Source organism: Cydia fagiglandana, chromosome 1 (assembly GCF_963556715.1).
Source record: "Cydia fagiglandana chromosome 1, ilCydFagi1.1, whole genome shotgun sequence".
In the NCBI taxonomy this organism is placed as follows: Eukaryota; Metazoa; Arthropoda; class Insecta; order Lepidoptera; family Tortricidae; genus Cydia; species Cydia fagiglandana.
Window position 1 is genome coordinate 7195819 of NC_085932.1, and position 20092 is coordinate 7215910.

Here is a 20092-nt window from a genome sequence, read left to right on the forward strand (position 1 = left end):
AAGGCTACTGCTACAAAAATAATGTAGGTATTCCAATTTTAAATGGAGCTAGAGTAATACGCATAATAAAAAAAAATCGATCCAACAATCTTCCTAAATCACCTTTGTATCAAAACCCCTCTCACCCCAAATAAGGCACTACGGGGTGGGTTTTCCTCTTTATCGTGAAAGTTATGAAATGGAACTACCCAAAATAAAATAAAAACTAAAATACAAACGTCCGGAACACTTATTATATACACAATTCAGTTTTCATATGTAAAAATAAAATGTTATCGAGGTTTGAATTTCAGTTTTGACCCTACTCACCCCATTTTACGGTACAAGCTTTTATCGCTAAATGTACTTTTCTTTCCACAGGCAATTAATAGTCATCGAGACAATTCAAAAAACCCGAAACACAGTTAGGTTACGTTGTTTTATCACAGAGTTCCTATGGCCACTTCTTGTCTGCATCAACAGATCAGCTCGATGGTACCATAATATTGCATTGTCAGATTGTCGCAAACTTAATGTAAGTCACATAGTTATATATGTATGTATTATCTTCATCGGACACCGGGAAGAGGGCCAAATTTAACTTGCATGATTTGACCATTACAAACATAGGTACATAGGTACATTGCAAGTTAAATACTTATTTGTGTTTATAACAAATGTTTGAGCCTAAATTGGCCGTGAAAGATAATAAAATTGGTAGCTAAAACTTACATATGCTTCACTTGCCAGACATAGAAACATTGGTACTGAAACCGCAAGGAAAATTATACCGATTTTCAACATATTATATGAGCTGCTGTTAGTATATTGCCAACTACAAAAAGACTCATTGAATTGAAACTGATTTGACTAGGCTTAAATTAACCGTTTCCCATATCTGATGGCTGCAAGCTGCGTTGAGCACCCATTATAAAATTGTATTTTCACCACACCAGCTCGGAAAGGCTTACTTTGCACTTCAAAAACTGATAGCAAAGTTGCATTTTATTCACGTGTGGGGCAAAGTAATCAAATGCAAACTTTGAGTTGTTTTCTTATTATTTGCTGATAGAATTGACTTTTAAATGGTGATTTTGGATATTGAATATGTAATGACGTTGATTTGGATTTGATTTGATTTTGTTTAATATTTTACATTTAATATTTGCTTCGGGTTAGTGTGGTGAAAAATTTTGTGTTTCACTCGGGGGCAAATTTTGTTTAACCCTCGTGCTTTGAAACCCTCACAACGTTCAAGATTCAAGAGTCTTTCGCTTGCTCGGGTGTCAATATTAGCACGAGCGGTTAAACAACAACTTTGCCCCCTTGTAAAACAAATAACTATTGTTGTTGCGTTTGTGCATCTTGTACATCATCAACTGTATCTTGATCGCTAACAAAAACTAAGTTAAGGCTGACAAAGTTAGACCAGGTCTTTATGGAAAGCATCAAGTGATCACTGGTCATCTGTCATAGAAAAGTAGGCGCCGGAAGGTCCGACCCGGACCCGGGCCGGTCTAAGGTGAGTCGTCCTTTATACGAGTCACAATACATGTATAACCGTCACAGTATCATCATTAAATTATATAATGGTTCAGACATTCTGTAACAAAATGAAACAGGAATAACAGGATACATTAAATGGTTATATACCGGTATGTATTTGTATTATTTTTACACACCATCAGTTTATTTAATTTTCTATTCAACTATAGAGTGAAAGGGTAACGCGTAGTGTAATATATATTACCTCTCTTTTACTAATACCTATTCCCCTTGTTCAATAAACCTTTAGGTAGTGTAAAATTGTCCTATAATATTAATTTATTTTAAATATCTATGTAAACAGGGCTTTTGTCCGGGTACCAAGGTCACTAATAATGGTACCTACATGAAGCGCGCAAATACGTGTATATGGACTTGTTATTGTGGCTCTACAAATGAAATGTGTCGTTTTGGAAGATATTATTGCAGTACCAGGATTGTATATCAACAAATGCAAATACGTACTCGTATGTAGTTACGCAAATGTAGCCTCAAAACTACGCTGCCCACAGGAGCATTAGTAAATAAATAATCTAGGTGAAGGTCGGGGTCCACCAGGGCTCTGTTCTCAGTCCACTACAATAATGTTCCGATAAATATAAAACCTGTGAAGCGCGAGTCATACCGGTTTTTAGGGTTCCGTATTTAAAATCTTGATTAAGGCCATTGGTAGATTTAAATTGTTGTTAATGCTGTAAACAAATTAAATTGTTCAGACAATTTATTATCCCACATCCCACTGCTTTTAAGTGTTAACATGTGCGAAATGAAAACACTCCATTACGAATATTGGTGAGAACTGCCGATGGCGATGGCATTTATTATTACAGGGCGTTAATCAATTAACACTCCAAGCGTTCAAAGCGATAATGATAGCGATTGGGGAAGCGTTTAACTGCGATAGCGGCTTTCACACGCTTTTATACTTTAGTGAATGTATTTATTTGTACACAATATTAGCTGAATTTTAGTCCTTACCTGATTGTACTGTAATTTCTGTGACAAAAATTATAATTAAAAAATAAAACCACACTGATCTAAACTATGATTAAGATTAACATAAAGCTACAAAAGCTGGAAGGCTATATATGCATCGAAACTATATGATACATTCAACTAACCCAATGGGTTATCTTTCTTACAACTTAAGGATAAAAAACAGGATAAGTACTTACGGGATAGTTATTAAGTACCTTCTTGCACTTACACTCTAGCTAGATGGTTATATTATTTTGAAATTTATATTACAATGTTACTCCATTTTTGTTCTCGAGGTATTTTATTTAGTTATTTACTATGCGAGATGTATACGAGTTATAGTTGTCTTTTCAATACAAATTAGACGTTAAAATATTTGCTACAAGCTTTAGGTACAGTCAGTACATTGTTGCTGTCTGTAATTAACCTTCAAGTTACAACAACTGATAGATTAATGCTTAATCGACTTGAGTAAGGATGAGGTTCTCAATTCTCAATTTCTACTACTAAGCGCTAAAACGCATTGCGCCCGCAACGTCACATATCAATGGCGGAGTGTCCTTAGAACTCGATTCCCACGGCTTTCCAACAGTACTGCAGTACACTTACTATAGCTTATGAAGCTAAAGAAAGCCAAATTAGCTCCGATTTCCCTAATAACATTTTAGTCGCTTGTCCGCTGATATATGTGATGTAAATCGAGAGTGAAACAATTAATTATTGATATAATCGCACCTCTATTTTCAATATTACTTACCTTGTGGGGTCTATACGAGTAACTCCACACCAATTATAGTTGTTATTATCAAATTAGCGGCCGATATTTGAGCTTTGCGCACTATGCCGCAATAAATTGGTTTACCTTATCGAATTTGATGATTTTAATGAACCTCTATTATATAATTGCATTACGCAGAATTGTTTGTAATGAAATTAATTAGATGATTTCATGTTATATAGAAAAAAATAATTTCAGTTTTATTACATTTATAAAATAATTAATATATTTATTTTGTTTCTATTGGATTGCCGGTAAGTATTAGGTATATTTTTAAATTTTAAAACGGCAGTGTAGAAAATTAGACGGTCGTCTATTCCTTTCCAACTTCAGAAACAGGTTACTTTCGACAAATTGTTTGAAAATTTAAACTTATCTGTATCATACCTTTAATACATTATTAAGTAATGTAATAAACTTATCAAGTGACCTAGATCTACGTCTTAATAAATTTCTATTTTAACCTATCTCAGAAACTCTTCTTATTAACTTCCAAGTTGAACATTTTCTCAAGCATAGTTTATAAAACATGTAACGTGCACGAAGTTCCTAATATCCCGCTAATTATCCTATTCTCGGGGGTACTAAACTTTTAATTTTTATTCTCCTCGTTTATCTTACAAAAGGCGCCGGCAAACACTACTAACAAAATTATAGTCACGACTTTAATTCTCGGTGGAAGCACTTTTCCTTGCTATAATTTATAAAACAGGAATTTCCTAGACTTTACGGTACTAGTGATGTACATTAAACTAGCAACGCATTAGGGACCCGGGTATGTCCTTAAACTACGTCCAAAACCACCGGTGGACGGGCAGCAGCGTCCCTCAAATTCGGTGCACTCGACTGCGATCGCCAACCCGCCTGCCAGGCGTGGCGATTATGGCATCCACCCATAGATATAAACTATGGATGAGCGCATGCATATGAATTGCCCGTTGCGATCTTCATGTCAGCAAAAAAGCGCCATCTGTTACACACTGCGTACAACTACGTGAGCTCGACTCTCGCGATAACTTTGTACGGGCGTACAAGGCTTGTTAAGTTTATTCGCGGTTTATATCAGAAGAGCGTCGATTAAGTTTATGGTCAATCAAAATTATTTGTTGTATTTGTTGGCGTTGTTTGATATCCGTGTCGTCGACACTGACGCTCCTTCTTACCTCTCAAGACCCGTGACATCTGTACTAAAATCAGCTGAAGACGAAAAACAGAGAAAATATTCCACGGCCTGTGAAATGCGACATGCAACTTTCACACCACTTGTAACATCTGTTGACAGCGTCTATGCACCCCAAATGTCCTCCGTTATAAAACATATGGCAGAAACCATATCTCAACGTTGGAACCGATCTCTAAGTACTGTACTGGGCTGGCTGAGATGCAGGATCAGTAACGCCGTTATACGTGCCACCACCATGTGCATCCGAGGCACACGCCACCGGTTTAAGTCCCCCGCCTGGTGGCTTGGGTTCGACGACGGTGCCGCCCTTCCACACATCGACTGAAACCCCTTTTCTACCCTACCTACATATGTCTTAACCTAACCCTTTGCCTATGTATTACTTATGATTCTCGTAATAAATGCTTTAGTTAACATATTTATTGTATTAAAATGGGCGAACTTATCCTTATAAGTTTCCGTTCTTCTACGTTATTTCGTGATGTCATTATCGTCTCAGGTGGCAATGCAATATTTTAAACATTCGCGCAGTGCGGTGTGCCGCCCTGTGTAAGCCGGCTCTGTCAAGGTCGACAAGTTGGCCGAGCTACTAGCTACAGCAGTACAGTTCGATAAGTACCTCCCGAGCTTTCGCGAGTAAAATGCGGCGAACAACTATTTCTGTTAGTTTCTTGCTTGCAAAACAGGTAGAGTAAAAAAGAAGGAAACAGCAATACAAACTAACTATTTTGGCTCAGTGATCCAAAGAGAATCTTGGCCTCCGAAACGAGAGCGTGCCACCTGTCCACAAATATGATGCAAAAATATAAGTAGGTAATGGAAAGTATTATGTGAATTAATCGGTGTTTGAAAATGCGCGCTTTGTTTCTAGCGCTCACCTGTTAATTTTTTTTGAGTTTTACCTACAGTTAATTAAAAACTTTAACCTGACAAGAATTAATATACTAGGTACCTAAGTCAACGAATAAAACAATAACAAATACTTGATCTTGTTATTTCGAATGTTTTTAATAATTATGTAAAAGAAACGGGAACAAACTCTGTAAGACAGACAATAGGTACTTTAATTTCGGTAATTATATCCGGTAGGTAATCAACTAATCATATTTAAGTAAATTTACCTATACAAATCACGCAGTATGCATTTCTACTTCATAATAACTTCCAAAGAGAAATGACGTCCTTACAAGGTTAATGCATTAGCGCTATGACGTACGAGCGAACATTAGTTGCTCGTGAGAATGAAATAAAATTATCGTTTAAAATTGGTTTTAAGCAATAAATAAACCTAATTGGAAATTACTTACCGATGATATGAGATCCCATTTTTTTTCTTATACTTCCTATAATGGTTTTTGCACCCTTTTACAACGCAATAAGGCATTTTTGTGTTATGCTGCGTGACAACTTTCTACTGCGCAATTCGCCACACGACTGAGCGCCGGGGTGTGATAAATGCAAATATCACACCCATGTAGCGGCCCCCTTTTTAGTGCTCGTTAGCCGCGTCCTTACGAAGTAATATATATGTCCATGCATCCACCCCCCATCCGGCACGTATGGAGGTCCAAGGGGGAGGCCTATGTCAGCAGTGGACGTCTTATGGCTGAGATGATGATGATGATACGCATTAGCGCCACTTGCACCATTGCACTAACCTTTGGCTAACCGGTTAAAACTGGAGTTACCATGGTTACCAGTACAATTTTAGACTGTGTTAACGGTTTAACCACTTAACCCCGGGTTAGTGGGATGGTGCAAGTGGCCCTTAGATACGTAATTTTAAGGAGTAACATCAAAATATCGCCTATTTGGCACTTTAAAAGTTACACAGTTGATGTTTGGTGCGAGAGTGCTTCGATTGGAATCCGGCCAAGCGAGAAATTTAGTCAGAATGCGAAAACCTGAGCAGAAGTTAAAAAAAATGCTGCCATATTGTGATTTATGTTATTTTAGAGATAGGTAGTAGTTGAAATTTTCACAGATGATGTATTTTGGTTGCCGCTATATCAAAAAATACTAAAAACAAAATAAAATAAATATTTAAGTGGGGCTCCCATACAACAAACGTGATTTTTTGCCGTTTTCTATCATTGGTGTAGAAAAGCAACTTTAAATTAGTTTTCCACAATTGCGAATACATCTCTCTTCAAATCATAATATATTTATTCGCCCAAGTTTGAACGACATCAAAAGCTTTTTCGAGCTGGTGCTCGGAGTAATTAACAATGGAGCCGCCATTAACAGGCGTTCCCCTCTGTCGAAAATAGGCGGCCAATGGTCAACCTCATGTCAACCATATGTATGGACTGACGTTTATCTGACATGACGTAACTATACATTTGATGTGCCCCTCCCCCGCAAAAAACGGCAGACTATTTTGTACCGAAAATTTTAGATATGGCGTCTCCGTTGGTTATATCCTCCAAGAGCTGGTGAGCTGAAAAATATGTCGGCACAAAGTCAAACAACTGAAATTCGTTGCACACAAATATTTATATCGAGAATGTTTTCAGACTGTCCAATGATATCGATAGACGGGACGGAATCCTCTGACAGCGAAAGTCAAAGATACTTACACTATAGAGATTTACTTCCCGCCCTTGAACCGAGAGGAATACTTCAGAATAAACTTGCTTTAAAATGTTTTTAGTAACTACTTGTTTTACTTGGCTCGGCGTGAGTTACAAGTGCCTGTAGACAACTCAATTCAATTGTAATTGAAGGTACCTATTTGTTTAGTTTAGTTGAACATTGAAAATATAGATTTGATACACGTAGATTTTGCAGTTGATGGCCCTCATGTATGTTTTTGTAATCAGCGGATTTTTAAATATACTGATTTTTTATTGATTTCAGCGCTATCTGTATTGAGCTTTACGCGTTTATCCTCATAAAATCTGCTCCCAGCATTTAGGCGACATCACTAGTAGATGCGACTCTCCTTGAGAGAGCCACCGTGATTTGAATATCATGCAAAATCTCCGGCGTTCGTTGGCTAACCGCGATGTTCCCTTGACTTATTCACGAGTCTCCTTATCACTCTTTGTCTTTGTTCGGAATTCTTGGGATCTGTCAAAGCAGTGTTTATGCTGAGTTATGGATGCTAATATATGTAAACGTGTTCTGATGGTAAGCCTCTTGTAAATAACGAATTACTCACAAAGGCTCTATCAAGTAAATTTTCAACTATTCCCCATAAAACATGAAAAATAATAAAGATATTTCTGTACAAAAGCCTTTGCTATATCATTATGTCAGGACAAAATAGAGACAAATTTCCCTAAACACAACAAAATTTACCAAGGCTTATAGATGTACTTTACTTTTGTTTTGAGCAACTTGATACCAAATAATGCGTTTATGAAAAAAAATATTATTTAAGGCATGTATGTATATAAATACCGAGTTTTACAATTAATATCCTAGACAATATATTAACTACACCTACGTAATACTTTTGTTTTATCGTTTAACTCGGGTGAAAGGCACCATTTCAGTTTCAGAATATTAGCGCTCTCACTGCGTTTGAGCTACCTCAACTACAATGGGTGCTTTTCATGTTTTTAACGATCTAAGATCTACTATTGATATCGTGATACCTATACCAACAAAACCAATAAGAGTGAAATAAAATGCATAATACATAGTTATTATGAATATTACGGGTGATCTCGGAAGACATAGCCATATGTGGCAGTTGTAGGTTCTAGTACCTACCTATATTTTTGTAGATATATATTTTTGTATTTTTGTAGATAGATATTTTTGTTGGCATCTACCTCCCGTGACATTCTGTGACTTCTATCACATTCTCCGCTAACAAGCGAAGTGCCTGTCAGGGATTTATTGGTATTAGAGTGCTAACAAAAGCGAATTCAGATGGTACGCTAAAAGTCAATTAGTCGAATGCAAAGAACACGAGTATCTACTTCCCAAAAATAACAGAGAATTGTCTGATTTTTCGTTTGAAATCTTTTGTAGTTTACATCTTTTGTTCTCGGGAGGCATTGTACCTAGATGATCCGCTGCCAGGCTTCAACGTGAACTATTGCACAAGCGATGCTATACAAGGTGGGGATCCAAATGGATAGAACGGTTCATTTAAAAATAATATCTTCTTCATTGCTGCATGGCACAATGTCTGTCTGTTACAATGATATAGAATCTGCACTTGGAGAAAGCTGCCAAACTGTAGTTCAAAACACATCTTGTAACATCAAATTTTATTTATCTACTATATTGCACATTCTAGGTAGGTAGGTACTGCACTTTAAAATAAATAAATACATTCATAAATAAAGGCAGCGAAGGGGAATATGATTTCATAAGATCTTTACAAACGGGAAGGGATTTAGCTTTAGGACGGAAGAAAGATAGTTGAAACGCTGTTTATGATTTGAGGGGTAAATAAGATCATTATAAATTTGAATAATTTTACGGTTTAGACTCACTTGCGTTTGGTCACTCGCGCGACATGTTTCAGAGAGCCTAGGTCTCCTTTCTCAAGCACTGACAGTGCGAGCAGCGTTCACGACGGCCGTGTATCACGTACTGCAGCTCGCCCGTACCAACCGTAAAATTATTCGATGTTAGTATGTCTCAAAACAGTTTAAATTCGATCATTATAAATGATCATAATTAAATAAATATAATTTTTTTAAACTGATCCTGACTTATGATATTCAAACTTCATCCATATTATCCCCTTCTGACATATCTTGTCATATCCGCAGCCGTATAGTGACCGACCGCGGCCATATAAGCTATTGGCTTTACGAGATACGCACCCAGCCGAAAAGCTAGTAGAGACGAAGCTTCGTATGGACTTAGTGCGTTTCTCCATCCAAAGGTATTTTATTCAGCTTTACGAGTTAACCATCCGTTTAAAAAAGCAACAAGTGCATACAGCTTCGTATGGCGAAAACTCGTTTCTGCATTGGAGTGTATTCGCTCCGTCCAGTTTTATAGAGGTATTATTCAGACGGACGCTGGCTGGTTGTAAAATTGGCTGCGCTATCAAGGATACTCGACTGCTATTCGCCACGCTTGCTGGCCCCTACGACCATTAAAAATATATGTATACTCTAATCACGGATAGCTGTTACCAATCTTGAGGTTAAGGTGTACCTTAACCAACCCATAGGTACAAACGGCATAAGAAGAGACAGGATTGTAAATCTGAGTTGGCTGCGATAGAATTCATTTCTATGATTATTTCTCGTGTGTAGGTACCTACGTACTTAAATACAATCAACAAAGTAGAAACAATCGCAGAACATCAAAAGTAACAGAAAGGCGAAAAGTTACTTAGAACCTGGTGATTTTAGGCATTAAGTTTAAATACAGTAAAGTCACGAACAATTGCCATTGTAAAAGGCGCCTACGCACTTCGGTAATAACAATTGAGTGCTAACAGCGTTGATGACTGAAACTGGAGTTTAAATTCCATTTATTAGAATTCGTTTGGATTTTTTATTTGGATCATTATCTTTATTTTTATTTTATATTATATTAGCCAAAAGAACCTACATACCTACACAAAAAGCCTCGAAACTCGATGACATCACCACACCGGATCAAACTAACTCTGCATGCCATTTGCAATGCCAGTGTGGCATGGCATCATTAATGTCAAATTTCTATGAAAATATGATTTTTTTTAATGACACTCTCTCACTTTGTGCTATCTAAATCGGTGCAATGTTAGCTTAGACATCAGGTGTTCCCAAACTGTGCGCCGCGACGCCCGGGTGAGCCGTAGATAGCAAAGGGGCGCCGTGAGACAATTCTAGGCAATATTTTATTTCAACTGTACCTATCTAGTTATTTCAAATACCTACCTAAATTGCAAAACGTAATTCAAGACCAAAAAAAAGTAAGACAATGTTGCCATTGCAATAATTTGTTTGTAAAATAGTAAATTCCTTACGATAAATAATCACGCTAAGATAAATTATTTATTCGTAATTTTACTCGTACTATTTAAAAAAAAATACTTTTATTTACTTGTTTTTACATAAATACAAGACGCGCTAGTAAAAAGTATCAACATTATTTACTTTTTTTGGTATTGAATTACGTTTTGCAGTATAGGTAGTAGGATTTTAAGATTAAAACCACCCAATTATAGTCCAAAATCTCCCAACTGTGGTCAAATTAACTCGAAAGTAACTCTTAGTGGTGGTTGCAACACTGACAAAAACTAAAACAACAAATCTATGAACAATTAATTCCGTATTAAACTTGATGACCACAGTTGTAGTATTCGACTATTCGTTCGGTGGTTTTACGGTACCGTATAACCTAAATGGAAGTTCCATGTTGTCCCTCCCACTCGGGAACTCGCAACTTTTTGTAACGTCCGACAACTTTGATCAGTGTATTGATTACCTGCCACTTTATAGGTGGAGGTACCGCAAGTCTTCGGTGGGGATGATCGCTTTTGCGGTTGTTTGGCCTAAATAACAAACTCTGTAAGCTCAGGGCTTAAAATTAGAGTATCAAACATCTTAATAAATAAATATCCAAACATACGATTTTTAACATAGGGTGACTGCTATAATTATTAGCCACTACATAGTAATTGGCCACTCTTAACAAGAAGGATTCAATTGGCTTGTTTTTTTTTTCTTATTTGTATGTATACGTCTACATACCAGGATCCGTACACACATACTAGGTACTCGGTTTGATGTGATTCTTAATTTAGTTATTTTCGACGCCGGTCAGATATGTGACGATATATATTGCCTACTTATTACTACTAAAACTAAAAAAATTACAAAATTTTATAGGTGGAAATCGCAATTGCAAATAGTCTGTACTTAATATGCTATTCATTAGAATAGCATAAAACAAATTGATGACAAATTCCCATTTAATTTGACAGTGTCCAATATACTGTAAAAAAATTGTGACCCTCTTTTTGCATTTTTTTCTTAACCAGAATCATTAATACTATATTCATTAACCACCATCCAGAATCATTAATACGACCTTCCGGGTTTTCTGTCAAATTATAGGTAAACATGGCGTTATTTTTACAGAATTTCTAAAGCAAAAAATCCTTTTATTAAGAAGCGATCTAGCGATCAACCGAGTCAATCAAAATTCACTTTCCGACTAAGGCCCAAAATTCTCAGCTTTGCCGCGTAGAAGTATCAAGCTAGCGAAATATAATATCACCATAATATCACGTATTACGTGCCCCGTTACAATTGTTTGGAACAGGTCGCTCTTTACCCATAAAACCCGAATGGTCTATGTTTAACCAATTGTTTATTTTCTTAAACTGTATCCGTTATTGACGTGTGTAATTAATAATCTATCTACGTATAAGCTTACGTACAACAAACGTACTTATTAGGGTTCCGTACCTCAAATGGAAATAAACTGGTCAAGTGCGAGTCGGACTCGCGTTTCAAGGGTTCCGTACATCACACAATTTTCAAAATTTTTTTTGTACGTGAAACGTGAAGTGAGTGAAACGTCTTGAAAAACCCGAATGGGTCAATCAAAAACCAGATGTAACATGACGTTTTCTGGCGTGGTGGCTTATATCTCTACATCTCTGAAGATTAAACGCCGAACAATAGTACAAGTGTCCAAATGCGTAGAGCTGAAAACTCGAGCGTCCGACGGGTCGCGCTTCCTACAGCTTCCGAAAGTGTTTTAAATGCGAAGGCCGAAGAGAGATAATACCTACAGGGTGGCAAAAAAATAAGTGTATTCCCGTAGCCAGGGAGGTTATGGGATTATACTGATCAACTTTTAGTATGGGACCAACCCCGAACTCGCGAAAAAAGAAGTATCCTCCCATAGAAAACGGACCAGCCAAAATGTTTATTTGTTTATTTGTTGCATACAATTAACACTTACAGTTCAAGCTTACGTGCTAATTGGAATTACATTACTTAATAGCTAACAACATGCATTATTCGAATAAATAATTGAGTGAGTATATTATAAGTAACTACATTCGATTTAAATGTATGAAACAGCTAAATTTTTCTTCGCGATTTCAGGGCTGCACGTTGGCAACGGGAATACACTTATTTTTTAGCCACCCTGTATACCTAGTGCTTTTTAAAACACGTAACAATAGTAACCTCATCAATCAGTACAGTCAGCAGCAGAAGTTGCTAAGCGGGCGAGTGGTTTAAAATGATCTGAACGCGACTAAAGACAATAAGAGCATGTCAAGGTAATTTCGAACACCTCGCCCGCTTAGCAACTTCTGCTGTTGACTGTACTACAAGTACCATTGCGGCTATGTGCCAGATACAGCCTAGTCGCATTTTTATCTTCAGTCCAACTCACGCTTGAAGCTAAAGGCACGCCTCTTTGGGACGCTTCGGGCCTTCGGCCTTATGCGGATATCGGCCTAGGGCCTTCGCAATAGCTGTCTACCTACATCACGTTTCACTTAAGTCTTAAACCATCGCGGCTGTGTCCCTAAAAAAACGTTAACCGCATTTTTGTTCTTAAATCCGACTCACACTTGGCTCTAGATTTCTAATAGGTTTTCCTGTCATCTTTAGGTAAAGGACTATTTTGTGTATTTTTTTCAGAATTTTAGACCCAGTAGTTTCGGAGATAGAGGGGGGGGAATGGTAATTTTTTGTCTATTTTCTTGAATAACTTCTAAACTTTTTATTGTTAATTTATAAGAATATTTGAGATTCTCAAAATGAGTTCTTTCGTTTGATATGTAACACGATATAGTTTTCAAAACTTTGTTTTTTAATTTTATCGTTTACCGGAAAAGTAGCCCCTATGTCTAAAATTCATTTGTTGACGTTACATATCCGTCTTTGGGTCACAGACTTACATATGTGTACCAAATTTCAACTTAATTGGTCCGGTAGTTTCAGAGCAAATAGGCTGTGACAGACGGACAGACGGACAGACAGACGCACGAGTGATCCCATAAGGGTTCCGTTTTTTCCTTTTGAGGTACGGAACCCTAAAAAACGGAACCCTTATAGGATCACTCGTGCGTCTGTCTGTCTGTCCGTCTGTCACAGCCTATTTTCTTGGAAACAATTGGACCAATTAAGTTGAAATTTGGTACACATATGTAAATTAGTGACCCAAAGATGGACATGTTTTTTTTATAATTTTGAAATAAGAAGTGCTTGAAGTTAATTAAGAAAATAGGCAAAAAATGACATTCCCCCCTTTATCTCCGAAACTACTGGGCCTAAAATTTTGAAAAAAGTACACAAAATAGTTCTTTATAATATTTTAAACTTTCGCGTTTTGAATACATATTAACTCACATTATAGACGGGTCTAACGCGAATTATATTCAATTACCTTTATTTACCGACGTTTCGACACAGGTTTCACTGGTCGTGGTCGCGGCTGACTGATTGTCCCAGCAAAATGTCAAAACAGAGATTTGTGCATCTACCCGACGAAAAGTGTATGGAAAAGTTTGGGGTAGACATCACATTTTCAAGCCACCCACCACACATAATGTTAATTATTGTCAATAGTCCGACACGCAACACTCACAATATCCACGCACCCGTCCGAAGATAGATCCTTTGGCTTTAGCTTCTGTATCACTGGTTCCCAAGTTGGCGATAAGTTGAAACCATCCTCCCTATTAAAATTCCTGGGGTGTTTCTTGATTTCAATTGCTTCTCGCACAACTCGAGGATAATAATGGCGTTCAGTGGAGACGACTTTTGGTCTATGCAACTCAATCCAGTGATTTGTGCCAGATGTAAGAAGATGTTCGGCGATTGCGGATTTGTGTAATTGGCGATTTTTAACTGCCGCTATGTGCTCTTTCACCCTCTCTTGCACGCTCCGTTTAGTTTGTCCAATGTACACACTTCCGCAGCTACAGTCTATTTTGTATACGCCCGGATTTTGATACGGAATGACATCTTTTGGACTGCGCAACAGATCTGCTACTTTGAATAACGGCTTGTATACAGTCTTGATGGAGAATTTCTTAAGTACTGCTCCAATTTTGTCCGTTATTCCTTTCACATATGGTAGAAACGCTGGTTGTCTGTTGACCTCTGGATGTCTCTCCGTTCTCTTCGGCTTGCGTTTCATCCTCCCACGGTATCCATTCCTCTCCAGTACAGCTTGGACATGGGCCAGTTCACCGTCCAGGTGCTCAGGGTCACATAAGTCATGTGCCCTGTTCACCAAGGACGCGATCACAGACTGTAGGTGCCTTGGGTGATGATGAGAGGATGCCTGTAAGTATCTGTCGGTATGCGTAGGTTTTCTGTATACAGAGTGTGCCAAGGTGCCGTCCGATCTCACCATCAGTTTGACATCCAGAAAAGGTAAGGACCTGTCACATTCTATTTCATATGTGAATTTCAGCCTTGCGTGGATGGAGTTTAAGTGTTCGTTATAACTCTTGACGGTGTCGTTATTCCCCTTTAAAATGCAGAAGATATCGTCCACGTACCTCTTCCACATTCTTATAACATTAGGCCCCGACTCCAGTGCTAACTCCTCAAAATGCTCCATCCAGATGTTAGCGATTACTGGGGCAACTGGACTACCCATTGCCACTCCATCTACTTGGAGAAAATACTGTCCTTGATATATGAAATAGTTTCCCTCCAAGCAGTGCTCCAGTAAAGTGATATACTTTTCCGATATGTTACATTCCTGTAGTTTCTTTTTGATGATGTCCAGGCATTCTATTAGTGGAACGTTGGTGAACAAAGATTCCACATCAAAACTCACCATAATCTCATCTGGTTCCAGTCTTATACCCTTGACAATATCAATGAAATGGCGAGAATCTTTTACATAGGACGAGGTCTTTCCAACTAGCCCCTGGAGTACGCTTGTTACATGTTTTGCGAGATCATAGGATGGCGAACTGATCTGACTAACAATTGGTCGCAATGGCACATTGGATTTATGTACCTTTGGTAATCCATATAGCTTGGGCGGTTGGACTGATTTCGGTCTGTATAGCCGATTATATTCATCCTCTTCAAAAAGATCCTCGTGGTCTTTGATGAGGTTTCGTAGACGACGAGTGACCCTGGCAGTTGGATTATATTTAACTGGCTTATATATCTTCCTGTCTGCCAGCAGCGCTTTCATTTTGCCATCATACTCCGAACTGTCCATAACTACAGTAGCGTTACCTTTATCAGCTCTTAAAACTAACAAGTTTTCATTATCACGAAGGGCCTTCAATGCTTGACACTCTGCTGTAGTAATGTTACTTAAGGGTAGTCTGACCTTCCGTAACAATACCGAAATATCTTGGCGCACAGTTTCCGCGTCACTTGACGGTACTTTATTTCGTATTAATGCCTCCTCTACGCTACATATAACGTTCTCGTACGGAATTCTTTTTGGAGTTATAGCGAAATTCATGCCTTTGGACAAAACGCTTATTGTAGGTTGATCTAACACTTCTTTTGATAGATTAATAACCGTTTCCCTCGTCTCCGAAATCGTTTTTGAGGTACTATGTTCCCTGTCATGTCGGCGGTTTTGTCTTGAGATCAATCTTTCCAACTTTCGCTCATGTGTAGCCTTACTTAACTCATATTTCCTAGCTGCTTGCAGATATGTTATACGGTCACATACCTCAAAATCCTCTGGTGACAACAACGTGTTACAATCCTGATGTAAATTATATAAATCACTCTGTATCCAGAAATACTCCTTTTGATGGTTTTTTATCACTCTTCTAAGTAGTTTGACACTTGCGTTGCGGAGATAAAGTAGTGTTGCGTAAATAAAGGTAATTGAATATAATTCGCGTTAGACCCGTCTATAATGTGAGTTAAAATAGTTCTTTGCCTGCAGATGACAGGAAAACCTATTAGAAATGTGCAGTCAAGCGTGAGTCGGACTTATGTACGGAACCCTAGAAACGCGACTCCGACTCGCACTTGGCCGGTTTTTTTATTATTTAACCTTAACTTTAACCTTTGAATATATTCTACTGTCCAATTACTGTCATCACACAACAAAGAATACCTAATTATACCCAAAAAAAAACCACTAAAATTCCAGGTAATTTAAATTATTGTGTTGGCAACCAACCGGTTTATTAATACATGGGTAAATCCCATGTATCCAGGGCGGGCATTCTCATTGCACACCGAGCATAGGCGAGTAGACTGCTCAGGCTGGTGGCGCATTTATACGGGGCCAATAACCATGACAATTAGGGTGTGCCCCCTATACTAGTTTCGATTCAAAATCAGAGAATTTAACCTTTTCGACGCCGTGTCAAACACAAAAGCTGTCACTCGGACGCCACGTCACCGAAGTGTCAAAACTGAAATTGAACTTTATGCATATATGCACGTAGGTCTATGTTGCTCTGTGGTCTGTGACCGATTAATCCGTCTTTGACGTTGGACCTGCGGTGCGGATATATCGGTCATTGGCGTCCAAAAGGTTAAATAGGCTGGCTTTAGAAAATTAGGAACGTTTTTATTGAGATGGTATAATACTTAATAAAATTGATGATCATTTACATACATGAAACGATGAGCTTAGACGAAATTGGGATTGAAATCGTTATATTTTTATAAACACGCTGGCTTATCTTATTTATACCTGCAGCGCTGAATGATGATCTGTATGACATTTCCTTCAAGTCTCATTTTGTTCAATTATTTAAAAAAATATATTAATCTCAATTCTTATTAATTAGATGTTACATTTCTTAAATAAATGTACTATACTTCAAAAAAATGTCTACAATAAACGTGACAGCTACTCCATATAAATATGAACTGCCATGATCCCTAGACGATGACAATGTCGAATTGGCTTTGAGGTGACTGTCGGTAATTGGCCTCGTGCTAACTCTTGCCTGCCCGTTTGAAACGCCTGCTCTGTAAGCAGTTAGAATAACCGTTACTACGTCCCCAGTTCAACTTGGACTTAGGATTCATAAGAGCAATGCCTAATCGAGTGCCAGAACTATACTGATACTGTGAAGTCAAGGAGACCGATTCTGTACCAAGCTTTTGTAATTTATGGAGCAACTGTGGAGAGAGTTGTTTGTTTGTGGTGTGGATCAACACTGTGGGAGAGAGTGGAGCAACACTGTGCAACAGTAACTATTAAGTTACCTTATGTTACCGTGTATCTCGCTCGCATTTATTTTGTTAATACCTACTTAGCTTACGAAAATGCTTCCCACATCCTTCTGCGGTCCATGAGACGCCTATTAACTTTACTTATAATAAAACAAAATCATTTATTTCAAGCTACAAGGCTCATAATTGGTTGTCAACAGTTGTAGTTACAATAAATATGTCATTCCTAAAAATACTGTACAAATGTTAAATATAATCATTTAAAAATTAATTAACCTATTAATTAATACTGATAAATATACCTAAACAAAAATTAAACTTAAATTCAAACTATTAAAATTGGATTAAATAATACAATAAAAGCTACAAATAATACCTACGTGGTAACAACTTTTATTTTTGCTATGGTGCACAAAAAGATATTGTGATTATGAGGACTTATTGCTGCGCATGAGATGCCACACACGGTCAATGCAACATCAAGATGCACGGTCGTATCAAAAACATTATCGAGTTCTTAAAATAAAATCGGCCTCCGGGATTGAACTCAACATGCCCCTAGCGAGGGTTTTACCAGACGGTCAGTAAAACGGACGCGATGTTTTTCCTTGTAATAATAATGTGACTATCATATATGATCCGAAGATCCGGAAGTTTACGGAATTCCAACTTTCTTGTAACCGACGATGCGTTTTGACACTTTTGACAGATCATTTAACGTACTAGACGGAGCATGTAAAGCCTCAAGCATACCTTGCATACTACTCGTATTGTTACCACTACCATTCTGATTTAGTACCTATGAAAAAGCAACCACTAATTTAAAAAATTGCTTTACGGATAAATATATACGTAGCTACATATATATTTATCCGCGAGGCGCACTGCTATATTGCATTGATTTCAGGTTAAAACAGTAGTGTTGGTGTACTCGCGCGGTGTAGTTCTCTACGAATTAGGGTTGTTCGTATGTTAAATACCTATAACCGCTATATTTTAAGACGCTTCATAATGTGAAGTCTACATAAGATAGTCTATGTTAAAATGAGTAATGACATTAGTTCTGTGTTATTCGTTAGGTATGCGGAAATTACTTACCTATTGACCTATGGTTTTGATACTTGATTTGTTTTAGGAACATTAATAATGAGGACTAGCGATTTAGAAGTGACTTGCGATTTGAACAGTTTTTCAATATTGAGTCGATCAATATGTATAGCCTGGAAACGACCATGCATATTGGTAACCAAAAACTTGCATTAGGTAATACATTGTTAAAAAGATTAAAAATATATTTTTTCATTGGAAATGATTTTTACTTCGCTAATTGTCAAAATCACAGGTTTTATTGTCATTAAAGCTTGTTAGCCTGGGGTGTAAGGGTGTAGGTATACGACAACAATTATTCGAACCTATTACAACCTCTGCTTTAAAAATAAACAATATACCGATGTTACACGGTATCACGCAAAACAAAAACAATCGAGAATTAGGATTGTTCATTTTTTTTCAAATGTTCTATTTCGAAAACCATTTCGAGATATAAGGTTTTTAAACAGTTTCCGACATTTGCTGCGATATAATAATTGAGGATTGAAGATATTTCAACAAATATCCTTATGACCTTAGTTTGACCTTCTCCTGGGCTGAATGTAAAGTCATTGCATAATAAAAGTTATCGAACCATAGTAAATAAATCCGTCACTCACGTATTGTCAAAGTTATCATTGTCATCGATTGTCATAACAAAATTTTTCAGTTAAACCGCTGCGCTTGTTTGTTACAATTTGATTTATAATGAATACCTAAACAGTAGATTTCATTGCTTAATAATATATCAAAAACCTTGTTCCTATGTGTGGGAATGATTCACAAAAATAATAGTTCGAATCCACGAAGACCTACGACGTGAAAGATGGTGCCGTGAATTAAACTTGGAATACCTACCTACTTCACGTGTTACACACAGTATTGCTGTGAGAATCACGTCGATGTAAGTATAAAATTAATAATATTAATTTACTACAATTAAGTATTTAAAAGCTCACTTTATTGGTAGGGTCGTGGTATCTATTTATTTTCTGTGGTAGGTAATGTAGCCAGAGTATCTAAAGGCAAACCGTTAAACAGAGATGGTGCCTACTAGAAAGAAGGAATATACAAGAATACATAGCCATTCTCAAAATTCAGCCTGAAACTGCTTTAAAAAGATATAATTTCTAATTTCCAGGTACATGTTGCAGTTCAAGCTGCTGATATCATGGTGGACAAGACTTAATAAAGAGTTGTGAATAATAAAACATGTTTTTGTTTACCTACTTTTTTATTAATTTGGGAAATATGTAATATATGTTTCCAAAAAAAATAGTAACTTTACATTAAATGTATGTTTATCATGTTCTGCACGAGCATCTGACAATGATGGCTTCTTGTTAACCATCCAGAAGAGAAGTGTATGGTTTGTTATTTACTCTGTTCCCAGGCATTATTTACGGTCGTAAAGTATTACGACGATTAATAATTAATATGACGTTCGATTCAATACAAAATGCTCAACTTTGTTCT

At 37.2% G+C, this 20092-nt stretch overlaps 1 protein-coding gene across 1 annotated transcript; it reads right to left on the bottom strand.

Annotated features, from left to right (window-relative positions):
- Nucleotides 1–8241: 8241 nt before the first annotated feature.
- LOC134671708 (uncharacterized) lies at nt 8242–15587 on the bottom strand. The gene is made up of 2 exons (XM_063529544.1): nt 14415–15587; nt 8242–8298 (listed from the first exon to the last, which is right to left on the bottom strand). Exons 1-2 carry the CDS (start codon nt 15585–15587, stop codon nt 8242–8244), a joined length of 1230 nt encoding a protein of 409 aa, XP_063385614.1.
- Nucleotides 15588–20092: the final 4505 nt, after the last annotated feature.